The sequence below is a fragment of the Chelonoidis abingdonii genome, chromosome 1 (assembly GCF_003597395.2).
Source record: "Chelonoidis abingdonii isolate Lonesome George chromosome 1, CheloAbing_2.0, whole genome shotgun sequence".
NCBI classification, from domain to species: Eukaryota; Metazoa; Chordata; order Testudines; family Testudinidae; genus Chelonoidis; species Chelonoidis abingdonii.
This window is the reverse complement of record NC_133769.1, coordinates 262305538-262329081: the sequence shown is the minus strand read 5'-3', so window position 1 is coordinate 262329081 and position 23544 is coordinate 262305538. Positions and strand designations below refer to the sequence as shown.

At 40.5% G+C, this 23544-nt stretch overlaps 1 protein-coding gene across 1 annotated transcript in view; it reads right to left on the bottom strand.

Moving 5' to 3' along the window:
* Positions 1-591: 591 nt before the first annotated feature.
* Positions 592-23544, bottom strand: part of RAB20 (RAB20, member RAS oncogene family) — a 40881-nt gene continuing 17928 nt past the window's right edge. Inside the window, exon 2 of the mRNA XM_032779738.2 lies at positions 592-1743. Within this exon, the coding sequence (XP_032635629.1) occupies positions 1211-1743 (533 nt within the window). The 3' untranslated portion in view covers positions 592-1210. The remainder of the gene's footprint in view (positions 1744-23544) is intronic.

Sequence of the window (23544 nt, the reverse complement as noted above, 5' to 3'; positions counted from 1 at the left end):
AGGGCGGGGGCCTCGGTTTCAGATGTTACTGGGCTTCCAAAATCCTCTGTGCGGCCCTGCCTATCCCTGTTTATCATGTATCTGTATGAGATACTTGATGACTACACCCATCACTATTCTTGACTGTGCTACAGCACTCTAAGAATAGCATTAAAAACTTACTAGTTCTCGTAACTGCAATGACGACCAAAAAAAAGAACCTGTCAGTGCACTTTACTGCTCCTTTAGGATGCATAAAGGTCACCTCCCACTCCTTCCAAAAACAGTTATCTGCTTTTTTCACATCAGAAAACTCAGATCTTCACTTCCCTCCTGGTTGTGGAGCTTGGATGGTGAAATCACACCCTGCCAAAATTAGAACTGCAATTTTTCCTGAGCCCAGCTGAGAGGGGGTAGGAACATGGAAGTGTATCAAATACTTTATGTGGGAGTGTAAGTGAAGCAGGAGCGTAACTGCCAATATATTTTTTCCTACCACCCTTTGCAGTTTTTAGCTACAAGTAGCACAGGACAGAGTTGTCCCTGGTTAATGTAGAGAAGGCATGATTGCTAAGGTAGCAGAATGTACATTAATAAATCCTCAATGAACAATTCATTTCCATAGTAACTTTAATAGTACATCTTATATTGCCGTATCTGGTACAAAAGGATAATTGAATTGCTTGATTAGTGACTTTTCTATATAATTTATATTCTGGAAAAAAAAATAATGTGTAAAGCTTAAAAAAGTACCCAGCATCTAAATATTCCCCAGAAGAAAATGAATGATTTTTTTAAAGTGAAAGTTACATCCAGTGACAGTTTAGATGTTGCACACTAAATGTGGAGAAAATACTGCATTCTAAAAAATAAAGCAGGACTCCTTTGAGAGCGCTTAACTGATTGTCTGTACCGATCTGTATGGAAACAGTACCATAGCATAGATTCCCACTTCTGTACATTCATTATGATCTCTCCTCCACACCAAGGGCCCTATGAAATTTACAAGGCTTCCCGCATGATTCAATTCAAGTTTTTTTTTTTATAAATAAATTAGATTAGATTTTTCAAAAGCCTTGAATTTTCAAAAGATTAGTTGTTCTGCATACTTCATTCTAGATCATTTATTCCTTGATTTTCCCTTTCTGCTCAAACTGTAAGCATCTCTAACTTCACGATCACTAGCACAACATACAGACATAATCCCCTCACTCCCCACATCATCGATGTTTTAGGCACAACAACCAGATTTTGTCCTTTTTGTTGACTTGTAATTGGTTATGTCTACAGTTTGTAGCGGCCCCTCAGCTTGCTGTCGTAAAATTACTGGTACTACCATATCGAATATGGTTTCAAAGAGGTAGTCCACCTTATAGCCTGTTTTTGCACTGGTCTCAAAGCACATTTTCTCAGCTGCTGGAACATCCTTCTCATCCAACATTTTGTATTTCAGTATCTTTTTGTAGAGTGCAACAGCATCATCCAGGTGGACTTGTTTTTGGACCTTGGTAGAGATGCAGCTGGTGACAGGCTTTTCAGGTCTATTTTCCTCTTCTGTTTCTAGTAATAAGGCATATTCATTTGTGAGGTCAACTTTGTTTCCAACAATAGCAAAGATACAGTCGGTACTAGCAGTGTCGGTCAGCGCCAAGAATCTATCTTCCAGTTCTATCAGGCTTTGCAAGTTGTTTACATCATATGTAAGGATCACAGCAGCTGCTCCTCTACAGTACATAGAACCAAGGCCATGAAATTGCTCTCGTCCTGGAAAAGGTTAAAAAAAAAAAAAATTAACAAATTGAACTCAACCATTAATAACAAAGGGCCTAGTTTCACAAGCAAGTTTCAAAAACAAAAATCAAAAGGACGCAGCACTCAAGGGGGTAAACCTACCATTTACAGTATCTTCAACTTTTCTATACTTTTGCTAATAAGTGCAATAATATTGCAGTGAAAACAAATTGCCAAGTCCAAAGGTTACTTGCCTTACGCACTGGTGACTTTTACTAATGGGCTATTAAACAAGGCTTTTGATGCTGTGTTTTCAGAAACTGTGTGCATGTTGTAAAAGCAAAAATATGTGCATATTAGTTCACTCAAGTTGTGTAATCAGTTATAATGAACTGTGAATGAAATTAATAAAAACCTCATACTGTCACAAGTAAGCTTCAAAAGCAAAAATCAAAAGGACACAGCATCAGAGCTAGGCTCTGTCTGTGTAATAGGTCAGTTGCATCTAATTGACTATTTATGTTTGCAGGTACCATGACTTCATACTCAGCTATAATTGACTGAGTGTGAAAATTCAGCCCAGGCACACAAGCTTTCTGAATAAATGCAGTTCTGAAATTCTGGCCTCTGAAGTCAGTGACTTTAGACGAATTGTGCAAAACAAAATTAATCTTATTGTACGTCTCCACAGCTCTCAGGTCAGTGAGTATTCCAACAGTTACCTTAACAAGGCAAGAGCTTTTAACACCTGCTTTAGTAGAACCTATATACTAAGGTGCCCCCCATAAACACACTATAAAATCTGCAAGATACCTATCACTATAGGATCTAGATGCCTGCCCCACTTTTATCACTATTACCCCATTCAGTTTGCTGCCTACAGCCACCACCAAGTAGCACAGTTTTAATATGATCTCAGTAACCAGTAGGAAAGAACATTGTCTCCTCCTCACTCAGCGTGTAGCTGTCTTTAAATTTCTACCTGGCCCACTGGAAAGAGCAGCCCTGGCCCCCGGACCTACACCCTTTTTTTTATATATTTGTTTTGAGTTAAAATGTGATGGTTGCATTATTGATTGGACTTTTCTACAGTGGAGGGAAGGAAAACAGCAGTCTACCAGTAGCCTCTTGAGAATATTGTACTAAGGGAAACAGCAGTCAGAAAAACAGAAGCAAAAATATTGCCACTGATTTACAGAGAACTGCAGCCTACTCAAATTGCATGTACAAATATAGAATTTCATGGGAGGTTTTTCTATTGAGCCTTAGAAGATACCAGATTTCATTCAAAATCAGTAAGCCCAAACAGGTGACAAGTTTCAGGGTCACTGGTTTAGATACAACAAGTGGGTGAATTCCAAAGCCTTGTAACCACCTCCACACTCCCATGCCTCAACTCGTCTTAAAACCAGGAAGGTTGAGGAGAGGGGTGAACAAAGAGATCACAAGAGCAGAGATCACTTCCTAGAGGTTTCCTCTCCATAAACATGTCAGGAACCTGGTAACACAAGATCAGGTTCAGCATGTGGGAGAGAGAGAAACTCAGGTTTACCCTGGGTGGGACAGATGATGCTATTTGCACCAGATGTGACGTTTTCCTCTGCAGCATGAGGCATGGGTCACTTGCAGGTTTAAACTAGTGTAAATGGTGGATTCTCTATAACTTGAAGTCTTTAAACCATGATTTGAGGACTTCAGTAACTCAACCAGAGGTTATAGGTCTATTAACAGGAGGGGATGGGTGAGGTTCTCTGGCCTGCAATGTGCAGGAAGTCAGACTAGATAGTCATGATGGCCACTTCTGGCCATCAAGTCTATTAGCTATATTGAATCAGCTGCCCTAGCCATGCCGAGTCCCTAGAAAGCAGAACCTGCTTTCATGAAGATGATAGCTCCTAGACTGGGAGAGTTGCAGGCCTTTGTGACTTCACTCCCTGCATCTCAGTGTTCCCAAAGTGTGCACTAGCAGCCCAGAAAAGCAAAACTGGGGAGGGGGGGGGCTTACGGATTTTGAATAAAGTCGCTAATCTTGGGCAAGCTTTCTACTATTGTCAACTCTTCCAAGAAACTGGAGTGAATTAGACCCATTATTTAATCCCATAGATGCATAACCATGTGAAAAGTACAAAGGCAGATATTAGCCTGCTTTACAGACGTGTACAAAACATTTGACTCAATGTAGCATCTAGGCATTAACTTAAATTGCTACAAAATGGAATCGTGGATAAACAACCTTGTGTATCTATTTATCAATCAAGGATTAAAAAAAAAAAAAAAAAAAAAAAAAAAAAAAAAAAAAAAAAAGACATGCCAACCAAGGCTCTCAAGCAAGAAAGGGATGTCATCTCAACCCTAGCTTTTTCAACATTGATTTATGTATAACACGACCTACCAATTCTACTGGTACCATCCTCAAAAGCAGGACCCTCCATTAAACAGACAGACAGAATATCTTCCATGCTCACATTATCATTTCAGATCTCAGATACAGTCTAAACTTTCCAGGAAGATCCTACAGTGTACTTGGGCCCGACAGAAAGAAAAAAAAAGTCAGGATGTTGAATAGAAGTCCAGAGAAAGCAAACTTTTTTATTGAAGATATAAAAATTAAGCACAGTTGAGATATGTAGCTTCAGTCAATGTCAGGCAATACAAGTGTTACCAATAAGATATTAAGTGAAAAAGTATGATTTATGAAGTCACTAACCAGGCTCCAGAGTAGCAGCTGTGTTAGTCTGTATCCGCAAAAAGAACAAGAGTACTTTGTTAGTCTCTAAGGTGCCACAGGTACTCCTGTTCTATTAACTGAGCCGGTTAAGTTTAGATGACTTCCAGAACTATCCAATTCAAACACCTAAACAAACAAAAAGAAGCAGCAGCCAGATACTTTGATAGGAAGCTTGTCTGACAGAAGGATTCCCAGCTAAAACATAAGTTCACCTAATCCCTTTTAAAAGGTCTTGAATCAAGTCCACAGTCTTTCAGGGGTGTGAACTTTACAAAGAGATGATCACTGACACGAGATTAAGACTTTCATGTCCCAGATTACAAGGCCATATGTGCCAATTTAGGAAGACAAATGAAGGTATTTCACAAGACTTTAATCTTCAGAAGCAGCAAATCCATGCTTAGAGGTGCATTGTGCAATTCTTTGTGCACGTGTATTTGAAAGACAGACCAATTGGAGTATGTTTAGACTGGAAATATCTGCAGAGATCTAGATTTCCAGTTTTGCTTTTCATACTTTAAAACAGCGGTCGGCAACCTCTGGCACGCGGCTCGCCAGGGTAAACATCCTGATGGGCTGGTTTGTTTACCTGACGCATCCACAGGTTAGGCTGATTGCGGCTTCCGCAGGCAGCACTTTGCCACTCCAGGCCAACGGGGGCAGCGGGAAGCCGTGACCAGCATATCCCTCAGCTTCCCACAGCCCCCATTGGCCTGAGACAGTGAACCGCAGTCAGTGGGAGCCACAATCGGCCAAACCTGCCGACGTGGAATGTAAACAAACTGGCCCGGCCTGCCAGAGGGTGGCCGACCCCTGCTTTAAAATAATCACATCATTTTCAGTAGAACCCTTATATTACGATGTGGCCTGGAAGACACAAATAGTTCTGTTTTTCCCACTTCATCTATCTAAACCAGAAAATCCAGTCTCAAAATTGTTAGCACCAACTATTCAGCACTGAAACAATACAGGTATTTGTTCCATGGCATACATAAGCAAATCTAATCTGTTCTCTTGTACTAGCAGAACATGAACCATGGAATTCTTAGTTACATTCCAGAAGTTGATTGCAGCCAATCTTCAATTAGAACTCAGAATGGAACTGGCAAGTTGACTATAACTTTGCTTTTCTCCTTCTTTGCATTAAATATGCCTATGGAATGGAAAATAGATCCTCTCCCCCACACATAAAGCAAGTCAGCCCACAACATAATCTACTTAAACATGCTGCAAAAATGTCTGATTTCTAGTTGGGTTGTGCCATCTGTTGCTTTCTGACATTTGCCACATTTCTTCAAAATTAACTATTTAAATTAAACCAACCCTGATTTGAGAAATAGAGTACAAAGAATTTAATCAAACAAATCTGACTTGTGACTACAAGATGCCACTGATGGGCTCCCAGCTCCATCAGAAACAAAAAAACCCCACCCTACTACCACTACAGTAAAAGCCAGTTTTTCACAGAAATAAACACCACCCATCTGTGACAAAGAGCTTAGGGAAAGTAACAAATCATCTACCCAAACACACAGCTTTTCAAGCGGTAGGTTAAACTAATGGTAAACCCGTTTTTTATATAAAACATATTTCTCGGGATAATATCCAAAATCATCAGAGATGAAAACAAAAACAAAAATTCAAGTCACAGAAACTGTGTATCCATAAGAGGCAGGTCTCCAAGGAACTTCCAGAGCAATTATACTCCGACAGAGCAAGTTAACAGGCTGTTGCAAAATTGAGGGGAAAAAAAATGCAAAACGGAGAGAGAGAGAGAGAGAGAGAGAGGGCACACAACCCAAGAAGAAAAGTCTTCCAGAAAACCTTGAGAAAAGTAACACCATGCTGGTGTCAGTTTTAGGAAAGGAAGTCTTTAATCTGGAGGCCCAGGAAGATATAATGATTGAGAAAAGCATATAGGGTTTTGTAACTTTTCAGTAGGAGGAGGAAGAACCAGATACGTTATAGTCAAAAAGCACTATTTTTAAAACACACAAGAAAGAGGTCTGGACACTTTCTAAAGAAAGGATCTATGTAGCTGACTTGTCTTTCATATACTGATTGTCCAAGACTTTTCCACTGCAATTCTGAAACAAAGGAGACACAGATGGTAGATTAGAGAGGAATTAAGAAAATGGAACATAAAATATCACTAGAGTTCTCTCTTCAGACACAATTCTTTTATCAGAATCTTAATTCTCAGATCTGTGAGAAGCAAAAAGTACCTTGTGTCCTAAGTGAATGAAAGAGGAAGAATCTGATTCTCAAGGAGAAGCTGCAGGACTACACTTGTAGCAAGACCCTGACATCTAGCCAAGCTCATAAAAGAAACAGAGGGGGAGGGGGAGAAATCCCCTAAGAATTCTGCAGCATTGAGACTGAGCTTCAAATGGCAACAGTAGACAGATCCTAAAAGATCAGTAAGGATATATCAATATAACTAAAGCTCAGCTTCTCATGGGGAACTTCAATTACCCTGACATCTGCTGGGAGAGCAACACAGCAGTGCACAGACAATCCAGGAAGTGTTTGGAGAATGCTGGGGACAACTTCCCAGTACAAGTGCTGGAGAAACCAGCTAGGGGCCGTGCTCCTCTCATCCTGCTGCTCACAAGCAAGGAAGAATTGATAGGGGAAGTAGAAGTGGGTGGCAACCTGGGCAGCAGAGATCATGAGATGGTCGAGTTCAGGATCCTGACAAAAGAAATAAAGGAGAGCAGCAGAATACGGATCCTGGACTTCAGTAAAGCAGATTTTGACTCCCTCAGGGAACTGATGGGCAGGATCCCATGGGAGGCTAATGTGGAGACTGACGAGTTGAATCACAGAAACCCCCTGGGAGCTAGCCACCTGATGTGCCAAGACTACTTCTGCCCCAGCTTTCCCTGCCAGCTCGGGACCCCAGCACCCTGTCTTGCGGAGCCAGACACTCCCATCTGCTCCAACATAGACCCAGGGTCTGAATTACTTGCCCCAAAGCTGCAGACTTAACTGAAAGCAACGCACAGAAGTGTTCCTGCCTTTAACACTCAGATGCCCAACTCCCAATGGGGTCTAAACCCAAATAAATCTATTTTACCCTGTATAAAGCTTATACAGGGTAAACTCATGAACTGTTCACCCTCTATAACACTAAGAGCTATGCCCAGCTGTTCCCCCTCGCCCCACCTCCCCCGCCCCACGTATTAATACATACTCTGGGTTAATTCATAAGCAAAAAGTGATTTTATTAAATACAGAAAGTAGGATTTAAGTGGTTCTAAGTAGCAACAGACAGAACAAAGTGAGTTACCAAGCAAAATAAAATAAAACACGCAAATCTAAGCCTAATACAGTAATACAATTGAGTACAGATAATAGCTCACCCTGAAAGATGTTTCAATACATTTCTTTCACAGACTGGACACCTTCCTAGTCTGGGCACAATCCTTTCCCCTGGCATGGGTGGCAGGTTTTGTAGAAATTTTGGTGGTGCTAGAACCCCCCCCCCCAACACTGCCCCCCTCAAACTCTACCCCCCACCTGCCTAAGGCTCTGGGAGGGAGTTTAGGTGGGGGAGGGGGTCTGGGGTGCAGGCTCTGGGACAGAGTTGGGTGCTGGGTGCAGGCTCTGGGCTGGGGCAGGGAGTGGGAGTGCAGGAGGGGGTAGGGGTGCAGGCTCTGGGACGGAGTACAGCTGTGAGGGCTGAGGGGTTTGGTGTGTGGGAGGGGGCTCAGGGCTAGGACAGAGGTTTGGAGTGAGGGCTGAGGATGAGAGGTTCATGACGCAGGAGGGGCTCAGAGCTGGAGCAGAGGATTCGGGTGCAGGAGGGTGAGGGGTTCATGATGCAGGAGGGTGCTCAGGGCTGGGGCAGAGGATTAGGGTGTGGGGGATGAGGTCTGGCAATGGGGGGCTTGAGGCATTGGAGAGGCTCAGGGCTAGGGTGGAAGGGCAGGGTAAGGGCAGCCTGCCCTGCCATTAGTGGATGGGGGGCACTAGGACCGTGGGGCAGCAGACAGCAGTTGATGCCGGGATACCGCTCCGCGTTGAAATGTGCTACACTGGCAGCACAAGCAGGCACAGGACAGGCGCATGCTGCTGTCTTTCAGGCAGGGATACGGGGGGAGGGGTGGCAGGCGGGGGCCAGGGCCCGCTCCAGGCAGGGCCGGGGGAGAGACCCAGCTCCAAATATTCATGCAGCAGGGCCCCTAGCCTTGAATATTTCTCAAGCCCATGCACCACAAAAGAATGTAACTCGCCGCCTATGTCCCCTGGTACAGCCCTTGTTCCAGCTCAGGTGGTAGGTGGGGGATTCCTCATGAAGGCTCTCCTCTTTTCTCTGTTCCACCCCTTTACACATCTTTTGCATAAGGCGGGACTCCTTTGTCCCTCTGGTCCCCCCCACACACCTCAGTGGAAAAGCACCAGGTTAAAAATGGATTCCACTTCAGGTGAGATGATCACATGTCACTGTAAGACTTCATTGCCCACTTGCCAGCACAGGTATACAAGAAGACTTACAGGTAAAACAGAGCCATCTGCAGTCAACTGTGCTGATTAATCAAGATTCCAAGCCACCATTAATGGCCCATACTTTGCATAATTACAATAGGCCCTCTGAGTTATATTTCATATTTCTAGGTTCAGATACAAGAGTGGTACATTTATACAAATAGGATGATCACACTCAGTAGATTATAAGCTTTGTAACGATACCTTACAAGAGACCTTTTGCATGAAGCATATTCCAGTTACAGTAGCATATTTTCATAAAATCATATAGAGTGCAATGTCATAGGAAGGGGAAAGGAGTCCAGGACAGCTGGCTCTGTATTTTAAAGAAACCTTATTGAGGGCGCAGGAACAAACCATCCTGATGTGCAGAAAGAATAGCAAACATGGCAGGCAACCAGCTTGGCTTAACAAAGAAATCTTCGGTAAGCTTAAACACAAAAAGGAAGCATATAAGATGTGGAAACTTGGACAGATGACTAGGGAGGAGTATAAAAATATTGCTCGAGCATGCCAGAGTGTAATCAGGAAGGCCAAAACACAATTGGAGTTGCGGCTAGCAAGGGATATGAAGGGTACCAAGAAGGGTTTCTATGGGTATCGTGACAAAGTTCCTCCTCTACCTTGGTGGGTCCTGCACTTATTGGCGGATTTTCTCACCTCACAGATTCACCCTGTGGGTCAGGAAAACAGGCCAGAGACCTTCCCCTCTGGTAGAAGCCACAGTCCAGGTCCATTCCTCCTGTGTTTGATCAGGAGTTGGGAGTTTGGGGGGAACCCCGACCCACCCTCTACTCTGGGTTCCAGCCCAGGGCCCTGTGGACTGCAGCTGACTAGAGTGCCTCCTGGTACAGTTGTGCGACAGCTACAACTCCCTGGGCTACTTCCCCATGGCCTCCTCCAAACACCTTCTTTATCCTCACCACCGGACCTACCTCCTGATGTCTGATAACGCTTACACTTCTCAGTCCTCCAGCAGTATGCCTACTCACTCTCAGCTTCTTGCGCCTCTTGCTTCCAGCTCCTCACACGCACTTCCTCTCCTCTGGCTCCCTAGCTCCCTCTGGCCTGACTGCAGTGGCCCTTTTATAGCATCAGAGGGGCCTTAATTAGAGTCAGGTGCTTAACAGCTTCACATGACTCTTAGCAGGTTAATTGGAGTCAGGTATTCTCATTAGCCTGGAGCAGACCCTGCTCTGGTCACTCAGGGAACAAAAAGCTGCTTATCCAGTGGCCAGTATGTCTGGGAAAGTGAATGGGGGAGGCAACCTAGTGACAGATAATGTGGAAAAAGCTGAAGTACTCAATGCTTTTTTTGCCTCACTCTTCACAGACAAGGTCAGCTCCCAGACTACTGCACTGGGCAGCACAGTATAGGGAGGAGGTGAGCAGCCCTCAGTGGTGAAAGAACAGGTTAAGGACTATTTAGAAAAGCTGGATATGCACAAGTCCATGGGTCCACATCTAATGCATCCAAAGAGTGCTAAAGGAGATGGCGAATGCGATTACAGAGCCATTGGCCATTATCTTTGAAAACTCATGGCAATCCGGGGAGGTCCTGGATGACTGGAAAAAGGCTAATGTAGTGCCCATCTCTAAAGAAGGGAAGAAGGAGAATTCAGAGAAATACAGACCAGTCGGCCTCACCTCAATACCCAGAAAACTCATGGAGAAAGTCCTCAAGGAATCCATTTTGAAGCACCTGGAGGAGAGAAAGGTGATCAGGAACAGTCAGCATGGATTCACCAAGGTCACATCATACCTGACAAACTTGATTGCCTTTTATGAGGAGATAACTGGCTCTGTGGATATGGGGAAGTGGTGGATATGATATACCTTGGCTTTAGCAAAGCTTTTGATACAGCCTCCCACAGTATTCTTACCAGCAAGTTAAAAGAAGTATGGATTGGATAGAAAGCTGGCTAGATTGTCAAGCTCAACGGGTAGTGATCATCAATGGCTCACTGGCCATTTTTCAGCCGGTATCAAGCGGAGTGCCCCAGGGGTTGGTCCTGGGGCCTGTTGTGTTCAACATCTTTATTAATGATCTGGATGATGGGATGGATTGCACCCTTAGCAAGTTTGCGGATGACACTAAACTGGGGGGAGAAGCTGATATGCTGGAGGGTAGGGATAGGGTTCAGAGTGACCTAGACAAATTGGATGATTGGGCTAAAAGGAATCTGTTAAGATTAAAAAAGGACAAGTGCAGAGTCCTGTACTTAAGACGGAAGAATCCCACACACTACAACAGGCTGGGGACCAACTGGCTAAGCAGCAGTTCCGCAGAAAAGGCAGTGGACGAGAAGCTCAATATGAGTCAACAATGTGCCCTTGTTGCCAAGAAGGCTAACGGCATATTGGGCTGCATTAGTGGGAGCATTGCCAGAAGATCGAGGAAAGTGATTATTCCCCTCTATTCAACACTGGTGAGACCACATTTGGAGTATTGCATCCAGTTTTGGGACCCCCACTACAGAAAGGATGTGGACAAATTGGAGAGAGTCCAGCAGAGGACAACCAAAATTATTAGGGAGCTGGGGCACATGACTTGAGGACAGGCTGAAGGAGCTGGGCTTATTTAGTCTGCAGAAAAGAAGAGTGAAGGGGGATTTGATAGCAGCCTTCAACTACCTGAAAGGGGGTTCCAAATAGGATGGAACTAGGCTGTTTTCAGTGGTGGCAGTTGACAAAACAAGGAGCAATGGTCTCAAGTTGCAGTAGGGGAGGTCTAGATTGGATACTGGGAAACACTATTTCACTAGGATGATGGTGAAGCACTTGTATGAATTATTTAGGGAGGTGATGGAATCTCCATCCTTAGAGGTTTCTAAGGCCTGGATTGATAAAGCCCTGGCTGGGATGATTTAGTTAAGGTTGGACCTGCTTGGAGCAGGGGGTTGGACTAGATCAGAGGTTCCCAAAATGGGGTTATCGAAATGTTACAGGGGGTTCTCAGGGAAAAATTCTCTAGTGGGGGACAGAGTTGTCCCTAGGGACTCCAGGCAGCATGGGGCCAGCAGCCTAGAGCGCCTGGACTTTCAAGGCTAAGCAGATCAAAGAAAGCATATCTATCACACTGAGGAGATTTAACTTCAAGACTCCTTATAAGTAATGGAAAGGGAGGTGGATATTTTTTGGTGTTTTTAAAATTAAATAGGCAGCTAATACTGTTTTTAAAATGATTATGAAGAACAAGTTTAAGCTTTGTTGTATCTTTCGTTGTTTGCCTGGACTGCTCAAGACCTGAATGCTTGTGTAGGAGGAACTCTTTGAGCTGGCTTCTTAAATACCTTCATGCTGTTTCACATCTGATACTACTTGATGAAACATAGGAGCCTTGTCTTATAACAGGCTTATTCAAAGTGATACAAGCTACGAAAGTGAGATCTTGGAAGAGTGTTGCTGTTTTCATAATGTAATAAAAATACTGTAATGATAAATAATAATTAATAGTGCGTAATAAGCATGTTATAAAAACAAATTTAATATTTCCAAGATCACTGCTTTTATCATTTATACTCAGGTAAAGGAGCAAATCCCTGGAAATATTCATTTTTAGGAGGGGGTTCGCGAGACTTGACATTTTCGTGAAAGCGGTTCACACGTCGTTAAAGTTTGGGAACCACTGGACTAGATGACCTCCTGAGGTCTCTTCCAACCCTAATCTTCCATAATTCAACAGAATGTTGTTCATTAATAGTATGAGGCCAACCAGTGAAATAATAAATGTGTTAGTGACACCACGGGGAAACAAATGAGGGGACTGACCACATTGATTTTTGTTTGCATAAGCACACAAGAAATACAGACGCTGTTCTTTGATAGTCTCCAGCCCCACATTCCCTCCCCCCAGCATGACTCAGAGGATTAAATCTTGGCCTCACTGACATCACTGGGAATTCTGCCATTGACTTCAAAGAGGTCAGAGGTGTCCAGTTGCCTATCAAAGGTGGGAGTTTATTTGTTCTAAGGGTTCTCTTCCACTTCCCTAGACCTGCCACAAGAAGGCGGGAAGTCTACAACGGCAATAAGAGGTACACAGTTTTGCTAGTTTGGGGACAGAAATATGTAAAAGACAACACAGAAGGGTTAAAATGAGAGAAGGGGGAAAAGAATGAGTGAAGACAAATGAATGAATCAACAGTTAGCTGAATTATTATATAGTATAATTAGAACTGGGCAGAAGATGGAATTTCCATTGTGTGGGAAGTTCTGGCATTTTGAAATCCTATTAAATCAAGAAGTTACTTATTACTCAGTGACTCTAGTCATTATGAAGTGGTTTCAGAAAACATTTTCTTTGTTTTAAATCAATTCAAATTAATATAGCAAAGTGTAGTTTGGTTGCATTAGAATTCAGTATTAAAAACTTATCTTACTACCCAGAGTTTACTTTCATCTATGTGAAAGGAGGTAAAAACCTATAGTGGAAGATATGAAGTTTAACTCAAAGGACTAAATATGATTAAGAGACACAAAAAGTCAACACAAAACTAAAGACAACCCTATTACATATCTACCCATAGGAAACACTCTGAAACAGGGACAAGAAAAAGCGACCTCAAGGAAAAAACAGTCTCTAGCACTGCAGAGTAACACGCCATTATCTTTCAACCACTTCTTTTCCAAACACACTAGCTTTCAGTTGATAAACCAAGTCAAACACTCCTATATCTTATCCTAAAAGGAGATTTTGATGGCAAGAAAGTTACAAACAGTCTCTGGCGCTAACCAAAGTCAAAAACACTTTTTAAAACAAACACTCTGAAGGAGTCTGGAACTCTAGAGTCTTAACCTTCTTACTGCAGATGCTAAACAACAGTGATACAAACCCAGGACACTGTTTCTCTCTATAAGCACGAGGACTGTGGGACTGAAACACAAGCACCTGAATAAAAAGTGTATTCACTTAAACTTTCTGAAATAGTAATAATAATTAAATCTAATATCATCTCCTTTGACAGACTACAAACACCACATAGGTAATATCACACGGTCACATCATGCTCCAACTGAAGTAATGGTTTATTTGAACCAAAAAAAGCCCTTAACAGAAAGCTACAGACTGAACTGTCCACATGGCATGACCCAGATGTAATTATTTAGAGCACTATTCAATAATATGAGAAAGGTATTATTCCAATGAACTTTAAGGAATGCAAGGGAAGTGATGATGAAAGGTCTAGCAGTAGAACTCCCGCGCCCCCATCTTAAACAATCATCATAGAAGTTGAACAGAAGAAGTCGCAAAACCCACCACCAATCCATCCACCCACTAGAATCTACTCATGGAAATGGGTTTGAACAAAATTTGTACCATATTAGCAGCTACGGGTATAATATTAGGAATCTTTATATTAATGCAGTGAATCTACATCATCTGAATCCCTCCCCTGCACAAGGTAGGAATTCAGGAATTCAAATACTCTCTCCTCTCAAAAGAAAGAGAACACAAACTATTACAGATGCCCCCCTGACTTACGCAATCGTTCCGTTCCAGAAAGCCTTGCATAACTCAAATTTTGCATAAGTTGGAAACATATACCCATACGTTACGCAAAAATTTCCGCAACTCGAAAATCGTATTTCTGGCTTATGGAACTTTTTCCGTAAGTGCAAATTTGTGTAAGTTGGTCTTGCGTAACCCGGGGAGCGTCTGTATAAACATCTTTATGCAACAGATAATCTTTTGGATAATGCTCTAAAAAGGTATCTAGTTCGTGTTAACAGAACTATGTTAACTCAAACTAGGTACCATTTAGAGTGTGCAGCAGGGTCTACACGGGGCACTTATAGAATATAATATGTTAGCGCTCTTTACAAATCACTTTCCTGTAATGTGCTTTGAGGTGCTGTGCAGACAAACTCTATGCCATTTTAGAGCATGCCAGCTCTTAGTTGACCAGCACAGATACAGTGAACTGATTAACCTGCTGAGATTATCATTTCCCCCCCAAAAAACTCTGCTGGTTCCCATCTCAGAGTTAATACAAATGTCCCATGTCAAATTAATTGATATGGTAAAATAAAAAGCATAATAAAAGGTACACGCATTAGGGAAAAAAATAAGACAGAGGAGAGGCTGGTTTTACCAAATAAAGGCCTACTACTGGGCACATTTGCTTAAATGTTATGGGAGGTGGAGGGGAGAATTGGGCTTATGCCCTGTTTCTGCTTCTTTAGTATTTCTAAAGGCCTGAAACAGTTTTATATATTAGACATTTAGGTTCTGCCTACTCTGGAAGAATGTGACTGGAAAGGTAGTATACACGAGGGCATCACAAGCAGCATTTAGAGTTCTAATTCCTATTTTTAATGACTCCGTATTCTTGGCCATTCAGTTAAAGGTGGAAAGGACTTACAACAAAAATACCTCCCACTCTGTTCCTCCAAAAAATCCAAGATATTCCCAAATTAAGAACAAGCAGGCTAAAAACAAAGGAAGAAAAATAACCAAACCAAAACCAAGCCACTACTGCAAAAAGATGGCATAAACCCAACTTTATAAAAATCCTTTGCAGGTCACCCTTGAAGTGGTTATTGTTCACAGTGAAGCCCCAAAACAGCCACTACACTCTGAAAGAAAACACGCCAAAGATTAAAAAAGACAGACATTAGCCATGGCTAAATTAACAGAGACCCCAAAACTTTCAATACATCTAGCACAGTGCATATACATTAGCACAGCTTTTTACATTTGGACTAAGACATTCAGTAAACTTAATTCTTTCCCCATCTTTTAAGTCTCCACAGAAGGAAATTTAGGTAACTGATCCTAAAAACATTTATGGACATGGTTAATTTTACTCTTGAAGAATTCCAGGACCTCCTTGGGGCTACCTAAGAAAATGTAAGCAGGTATCTTTGGAGCACGAGGGTCTTAGATTGTAACCTGAATTCAAAACTGGGTAGTTTTAAGAAATGGAAGACTAGAAAAGTCTTAATAGGTTTTCCCAGCTCCAGGGAGGGTGAGGGTGGGAGGAGATGCTTGAGAAGTTATACATAGATTAAATATAAGTTTATAAATTTAAGAATTCTCATTTATTCTTTCAATATTTACAGATTAGGCTAAATTCTAATTAGCTGAATTCTAAAAGGGAGCTGGTATGTAAAAATCCCTTAGTTACAGAATCATTAAAAAAAAAAGAATTTCTAACATCTACACATTTTTAGAGACCCTTCATACAAGGTACTTTGTACGTATGTGTGTTTATTTTTCACGGAGAACATCAAAGGGAGAATGGCAAAAATATAGCTATAATGCCTGACAACTTCCAAGAAAATACTGCAAGACACCTCAGTCAGTAGTATCTGATGCAGGAGGGAGGAGAGGAAAATACACACCTCTACAGAGATATCTGCTGGCAAAATTATGGGGAGAAAGATAGCATCACTTAAGAATATTGGTTAATAAAAAATTAGGTAACAGATTCAATCACCACCAAAATGCACGCTACCCAAAGTTCCTTTAGTTTAACTTCAATTTGTTTTGACAAAATATTTATTTATGGTGAGAAACAGAATGCACTAGTAGCAAACTACTGGAAGAAAAGCACTTCCTACTTTCATGACTTGGTATCTCATGAGTTGGAAACAGGAGACACCAACCATATAATTACTAGACAGAAGAGACAAAACACAAAGGAAAAGAAAAGTTTACTTAGTGAACTTGGAAGACTCTAATATAGCTGAGACTAATATATTCTGATTCCAAAGCCCCAATACAAATGTTACTAAGCTAAAAGATTGACATGTTACCAATAAGATTTGTATGATAAGTTACAAATTGTCAAATAGGGAGGAGGGAGAAGATTCTGTACTTTGTATGGATTTGGGTGAGTGAAGGAATTGGCTGGAACTTTAAGTAAATAAATAAAGCTCCCCCTTAACAGAAGTATCATGAGACGACTTCTTCAGTCTAAATATAACAGAATCAGAGCAAAGTCACACAAAAAACAGAAGTGTGCCTATGTAATTCCTCATAGAAGCATAGCTGTTTATTCTCAGTTTATTTTTTTTAAAAGAAAAATAAAGTAAAACAGGGTTCATTGCAAAGCAACACCAAAAAGTAGATGACAGCAAGTGTCCTTAGCTTTGCTTCCCCTTTCTTCAGTTTAAAAAACAACAAACATTTTTATTATGGCCACAACCGAACTGTGTTTTATTGATAAGATAGAATCGTATTCTGCCCTTTTATGTACAGGGGACTATCAGACAGTCCTACCAATGTCGCCTCAGTGGTCCTTCTGCCTTTTCAGAGGCCAAACACTCTATTGTCAAACAGCTGTGTACACTTGGGTAAGACAGTTTAATCAATTGGCACAACTAGCATCTGTTTAACAATTGCTATAGAACAACCACTCATGAAGAAGTGCATAATAAGCCATATTTTGGAAAATTAATACAAAAGATTTGTATAAAATAACCAATTTGAATGGATTAATTCCTGAAACTGCTAGTGCTGAGCCATATGCAAAATTAATGTGGATATGCTGTACTAAGAGCCATATGCCACACACTAGTAGACATGGATAGTGACATATGAGCTCCTCAAGGCCAAATTCGTCCATCCTAGTTTATTTTGTTTCTAAAGAAAGCACAAAAACCTTTTTTTCACAGTTAATTAAAAAAATTACATCTGCATAGCACATGCTAGGGCTGTCATACAACCGACAGTGCAGCCCCAAAGCCTCCAAGTATCAGTTATTTTTCTTTATCCACTTACTTTCTGAAAGATCTGGTTTACTGAGCAGTTGCTTTAAGATATATAGCGACAGGGCCACAGTCATGTCTCAGATTCACTCAGGAATGATTTTCTTTAAGGACACATGCTGGCAGAAGCCCCCTATGAACTGATCCATAATAGTATTCTGCTGTTCCAGAGAAAGAACTGTCAAGACACAAACACCTAGATCAAGTCCACATTTAAGAACATTACAACTGAGATCACAAACTTTGAACACACAGCTTAGCTTTTTAAAGAGTAATTGTTAACACATGTTTAAAATTGGTTTTGTTTCTCCAGACAGTAACTGGGTTCACTATTTTTTAAACCACGAGACTGCTAAATTAAAGCGTGGGCATGCGTGTGCGCGCACACACACATACACACAAAGCTAGCTAGAATCCGCTAATAGATCGATCCATTAGCACAGGAGTTGGCAACCTCTGGCATGTGGCTCACCAGGTCGGTTTGTTTACCTCGCCTGCACCGCTTCCCGCCACCCCCATTGGGCTGGGACAGCAAACCATGGCCAGAGGGAGCCGCAATCAGCCTAACCTGCCGACGCGGCAGGTAAACAAACTGGCCCAGCCCGCCAGGGTGCTTACCCTGGTGAGCCGTGTGCCAGAGGTTGCCATCCCTGCACTAGCACCACCTTCAAGGTGTGCAATGTCACAGCACAGTAGCTATCAAAAACTGAAATATATGAAGACTCAAACACAGAGATAGTTCACAGGGTGTACAAGGATACCATTTACGATGGCAAACTAGAAAAGAGTTAACCACATTGCAGTGTATACATAGAAAAGCTTAATTACAGTTAAATCTTACAGCAGTTCAGCAAATCTCTCTCTGGGGTACAAACACACTCATGACTCAGATTTAGCAAATACAGTTCAAGATATTTTCATATCTTGAATTATTCAACTGTAGAATAATTCAAAGTAATCCCAGAACATTTTTAGTCTACCCTCCCACTCGAACCCAATGAAAATGTTCTTTGGTGGGGCTTATTTGAATAATCATTATGTGTTTTCCACATTATTTTTTCACTGGATATCCTGATGCTCTTTACATTTCTTGCATTTACAAGTAATCCCTCTCAACATACATACTGTAATGTTGATAGCCTCAATGTTTAGAGGAGACGGTCAGTCTTTAAGAATAGTTAACACAGTCTTTAGGAGTGGCTTCCCTTCCACTGTACTAATCTCTTGGTCCCTGGAGTCTAACAATTTCTGATACACATCATCAGAAGTTATATTCCTTAATTTGTACTAATTTATTTATCATATTTCTCTACTTAAATTATCCTGCTTAACTACTGTCTCTATTGTCACTCTGGAATTGGTGGTAAAGACTTGTTTCATTCAAAAGGCAAGAGATGTTGGACATTCCTAGAGAAAGAATCTAATCGCCTTCCAGAAAGTTGAGTCAATGGAGAACAACAGCGGAATAATAAGAATAGGTTCGTAGATTAAGGCCCAAAAGGACCATTATGATAATCTAATCTGACCTCCAGGGTATAAAATTTCACTACATGGCTTGTACATCAAAACCCATATCCTGAGGTTGAGCTAGAGCTTATCTTTTACAAGGATATCCAATCTTGATTTAAAGACTAAGTGATGGAGAATCTACCACATCCTTAGGTAAACTGTTCTAATGGTTAATTGCTCTCATTGTTAAAAACATGCCCCTTATTTCTGATCTGAGTTCGTCTAGCTTCAGATTTCACCAACTCGAGCTTGGTATGCCTTTATCGAACTTAAATAACTGTCTATTATCAGAAATTTTCTTCCCAAGGAGGTAATTCTAGACCATGATCAAGTCACTTCTTAAACTTTTCTTCATTAAAATAAATGGGATTAAGATCCTTTGGTCTCTCCATCCACGTAAAGCAGATTTTCCAGACTGACCAATATTCTTGCAGCTCTTTTCTGAACCTGCTCCAATTTGTCAACATCCTCTTACGAGTGCTGGCACCAAAACTAGACACAGTACTCCAACACTGGTCTCCCTAGCACCATATGCAGGGCTATTAACACCCTACTTCTACTGTATAAACCCTTGCTTATACTTCCAAGAATAACCTTGTGATCTCAGTGTGGTGTAGTGGCTAAGAGAGCACTGTTCAGCTTGTTATTCACCATGACCCTGACATCTTTTTCTGAGTCACTGCTTTCCAAATTACAGACCCTCATCCTGTAAGTGTGACCTACAGTTTTGGTTCCTAGATGGACAACCTTGCATTTTTAAAAAAGCATGTTGCCCAAGGGAGCCCAGTTTACCATGAGATCCAGATCACTCTGTAGAATCAACCAATTATTATTTACAGCTCCACTAGTTTGTGTAATCTGCAAATTTTACCAGCAATGAATTTGTGTTTTCCTCCAGTTCAGTGATCAACATATTGAATAGCACTGGGCCAAAAACAAACCCGAGGGATCCCACTCATTGGGCAAAGGAACTGCAAAGATCCTCTATAAAGTGTGCTAAGAGAAACTGTGGCCACGAATAGAGAAGAGAAAAAGAGGATGAACATCAAGCGTGGTTACAGACACAAAAGAGAACTGCTATTCTGAGAAAACTATGAATAGCACAGCTCACCAAGGAGCCTGACCCAAGAAGAGGTTTTTTCCGCATTATCCGAAGTGTCAGCCAAATATTCTGCTGAACACACCAAAATAATTTCCTGTTCAAGAGTGGAAAGATAGGCTTAAGGTTACATTAACGAAATATTAAGTTCTGAGCTATTAAACACACGCATACCACTGAGTTAAAAAAGTCAAAGTTCCCACCAAAACTTTAATTTCCACTTCCACTTTTTCCATATATGCCTTGTGATGAGTCTTTACCTCCTGTCATACCTTATAATTAATGCGACCTACTATTCAGCAAATATTCCTGCTTTCTCCCTACGTGGCATCTTTCCAGCCAGTGAAGACTTAGTATAGAACTGTAGAAAACTGCATTTGCTGCCAAAGTTCCAACTGACCCTTACACCATTCTAACAGAGTCACTTTCATTTAGCAAGGGAATGTGTGTACGTTGCCCCAAGCTACCCATTTTGACTAAGACGCTTTCATGGGCTGCTGCCTTAGATGTAAAAGCAGGTTCTAAAATGGAAGGAAGCATCTCAGAGACTTCAGACTCAGGTTTCCCTTTCCTTCTAGAAGCTCAAGGACTCCCCAGGTATTGGAAAATATAGCAATAGCCAATCGAGAGTGAAAACCTTAAACCTACAACTCTGGCAGCAGGGAGGACAGTTCTATTTGCAGTTTATTTACAGTACAAACTGAGAGAAAGACTAATATTTACATACCCCACCTCCATGACCCACAGTGAAGTTTCAGATGAATGAAAAAATGTTATCTTAACACTGAAGTCTGATTAAAGCAACTGGTGTAGAATTAAATGACAGGATTCCAACTTCACAGAGCATTCTTATGCTTTTTAAAAAAGATTATACCATTGGGCCTTTATAAGAAACATTGCACAGATGTTGATTCTAAATCAAATTTAAAAAAAAAAAATCAGAACTGATTTATGCAAGGCATTCAGTTGATTTAAAAATGTAGCACAGTAGGGATTTCAGATAGGTTGATAACATGAGATTATGGTTAAGAAAGTCTTTGAAACAAATAATTGCAAAATAATTTTATACTGATGCTTATATTATAACTGCTGTAAAGCAAAAACTACATAAGTCAGTTCTTTGACAGAAGACTGACTGCTTAAATCCACAGAATCATTAGCCCGATTAACATGATACACATGGTTTGAAATAGACTGCTGTTTAAAGCAGTATAGACGAAACAACAGAACTTATTTTTGATTAGAGCTGCAACTTCAGGCAGAACCCAATAATTCATTGTAACAGGGAATTTGATTGAACACTCAAATATTGACTGTTTGGTTCACATACAAAGAAGCTAGATACAGAGTCATACTTTTATCTTTAGACTAGGGCTGTCGATTAATAGCAATTAACTCACATAATTAACTCAAAAATTAATCATGATTTAAAAAATTAATCGCTATTAATCGCAGTTTTAATCACACTGTTAAACAATAGAATACTAATTGAAATGTATTAAACATTTTGGATGTTTTTCTACATTTTTATATATATGGTATTATGTGTTGTAACTGAAATCAAAATGTATATTTTTATTATAAATATTTGCACTGTAAATAATATTTTTCAATTCACCTCATATAAATACTGTATTGCAATCTCGTTGTCATGAAAATGCAACTTACTAATGTAGATTTTTTCTTTTTTTTTTTTTTTTTTTTTTTTTTTTTAAATATAACTGCATTCAGAAAGAAAACAATATAAAACTTCAAAGACTACAAGTCCACTCAGGTCTACTTTTTATTCAGCCAATCGCTAAGACAAACAAGATTGTTTACATTTGCAAGAGAGAATGCTGCCTGATTCTTATTTATAATGTCACTAGAAAGTAAGAACAGGCATTTGCATGGCACTTTTGTAGCTAGGATTGCAAGGTATTTACGTGCCACATATGCTCAACATTTGTATGCCCCTAAATGCTTCGGCCACCATTCCAGAGGACATGCTTCCATGCTGATGATGCTCATTAAAAAAATAATGCATTAATTAAATTTATGATTGAACTCCTTGAGGGAGAATTGTATGTCCCCTGCTCTGTTTTACCAGCATTCTGACATATATTTCATGTTATAGCAGTCTCGGATGATGACCCAGCACAGGTTCATTTTAAGAACATTTTCACTGCAGATTTGACAAAACGCAAAGATACCAATGTGAGATTTCTAAAGATAGCTACAGTTTAAGAATCTGAAGTGCTTTCCAATATCTGAGAGGGATGAGGTGTGGTGCATGCTTTCAGAAGTCTTAAAAGAGCAACACTCCAATGCAGAAACTCCAGAACCCGAACCACTAGAAAAGAAAATCAACCTTCTGTTGGTGGCATCTGACTCAGATGATGAAAATGAACATGCACCTGTCCGCACTGCTTTGGATTGTTATCGAACAGAACCTGTCATCAGCATGTACACATGTCCTCTGGAATGGCTGTTGAAGCATTAAGAGACATATGACTATTTAGCGCATCTTGCATGTAAATATCTTGCGATCCTGGCTACAATAGTGCCATGAGAATGCCTGTTTTCACTTTTAGGTAATATCATAAACGAGAAGCGAGCAGCATTATCTCTTGGAAATTTAAACAAATTTGTTTGTCTGAGCAATTGGCTGGAAAAGCAGTAGGACTGAATGGACTTGCAGGCTCTAAAAATTTTACATTACTTTTGAATGCAGCTTTTTTTGTACATAATTCTACATTTGTAAGTTCAACTTTCATGATCAAGAGATTGCACTATAATACTTGTACTAGGCAAATTGAAAAACACTATTTCTTTTGTTATTTTTATAGTGCAAATACTTGTAATCAAATATAAAACGAGCATTGTACACATTGTATTCTGTGTTGTAATTGAAATCAATATATTTGAAAATGTAGAAAACATCCACAAATATTTAAATAAATGGTATTGCTTTATGTTTACAGGATGTGGATTATTCTTTTATCGCTTGCAGCGCCTCTTATAGACTAAATGAAATTCTAGGTCTGCATATAAGGAACATTCAGCTCACTCTGTAGTTGTTCCTACTCATGTCTTTAACCATAAACACTCAAAGCCCTCTGTATTATTTGATCCAATTTCTTTTGAAGAGAAGCCAACAATCCCCAAGAAGAGGATAATGTTCTTTTTTAATTAGAAATATTACTGTTTTTAAAGTTTGCTTTCTTAGGCATTCGTTGTGTAAACTGTGCTCGGACAACAGATTAAAGTTTATTAAAATATTTAAATAAAATGATAAAAGAGTTTGCATTGT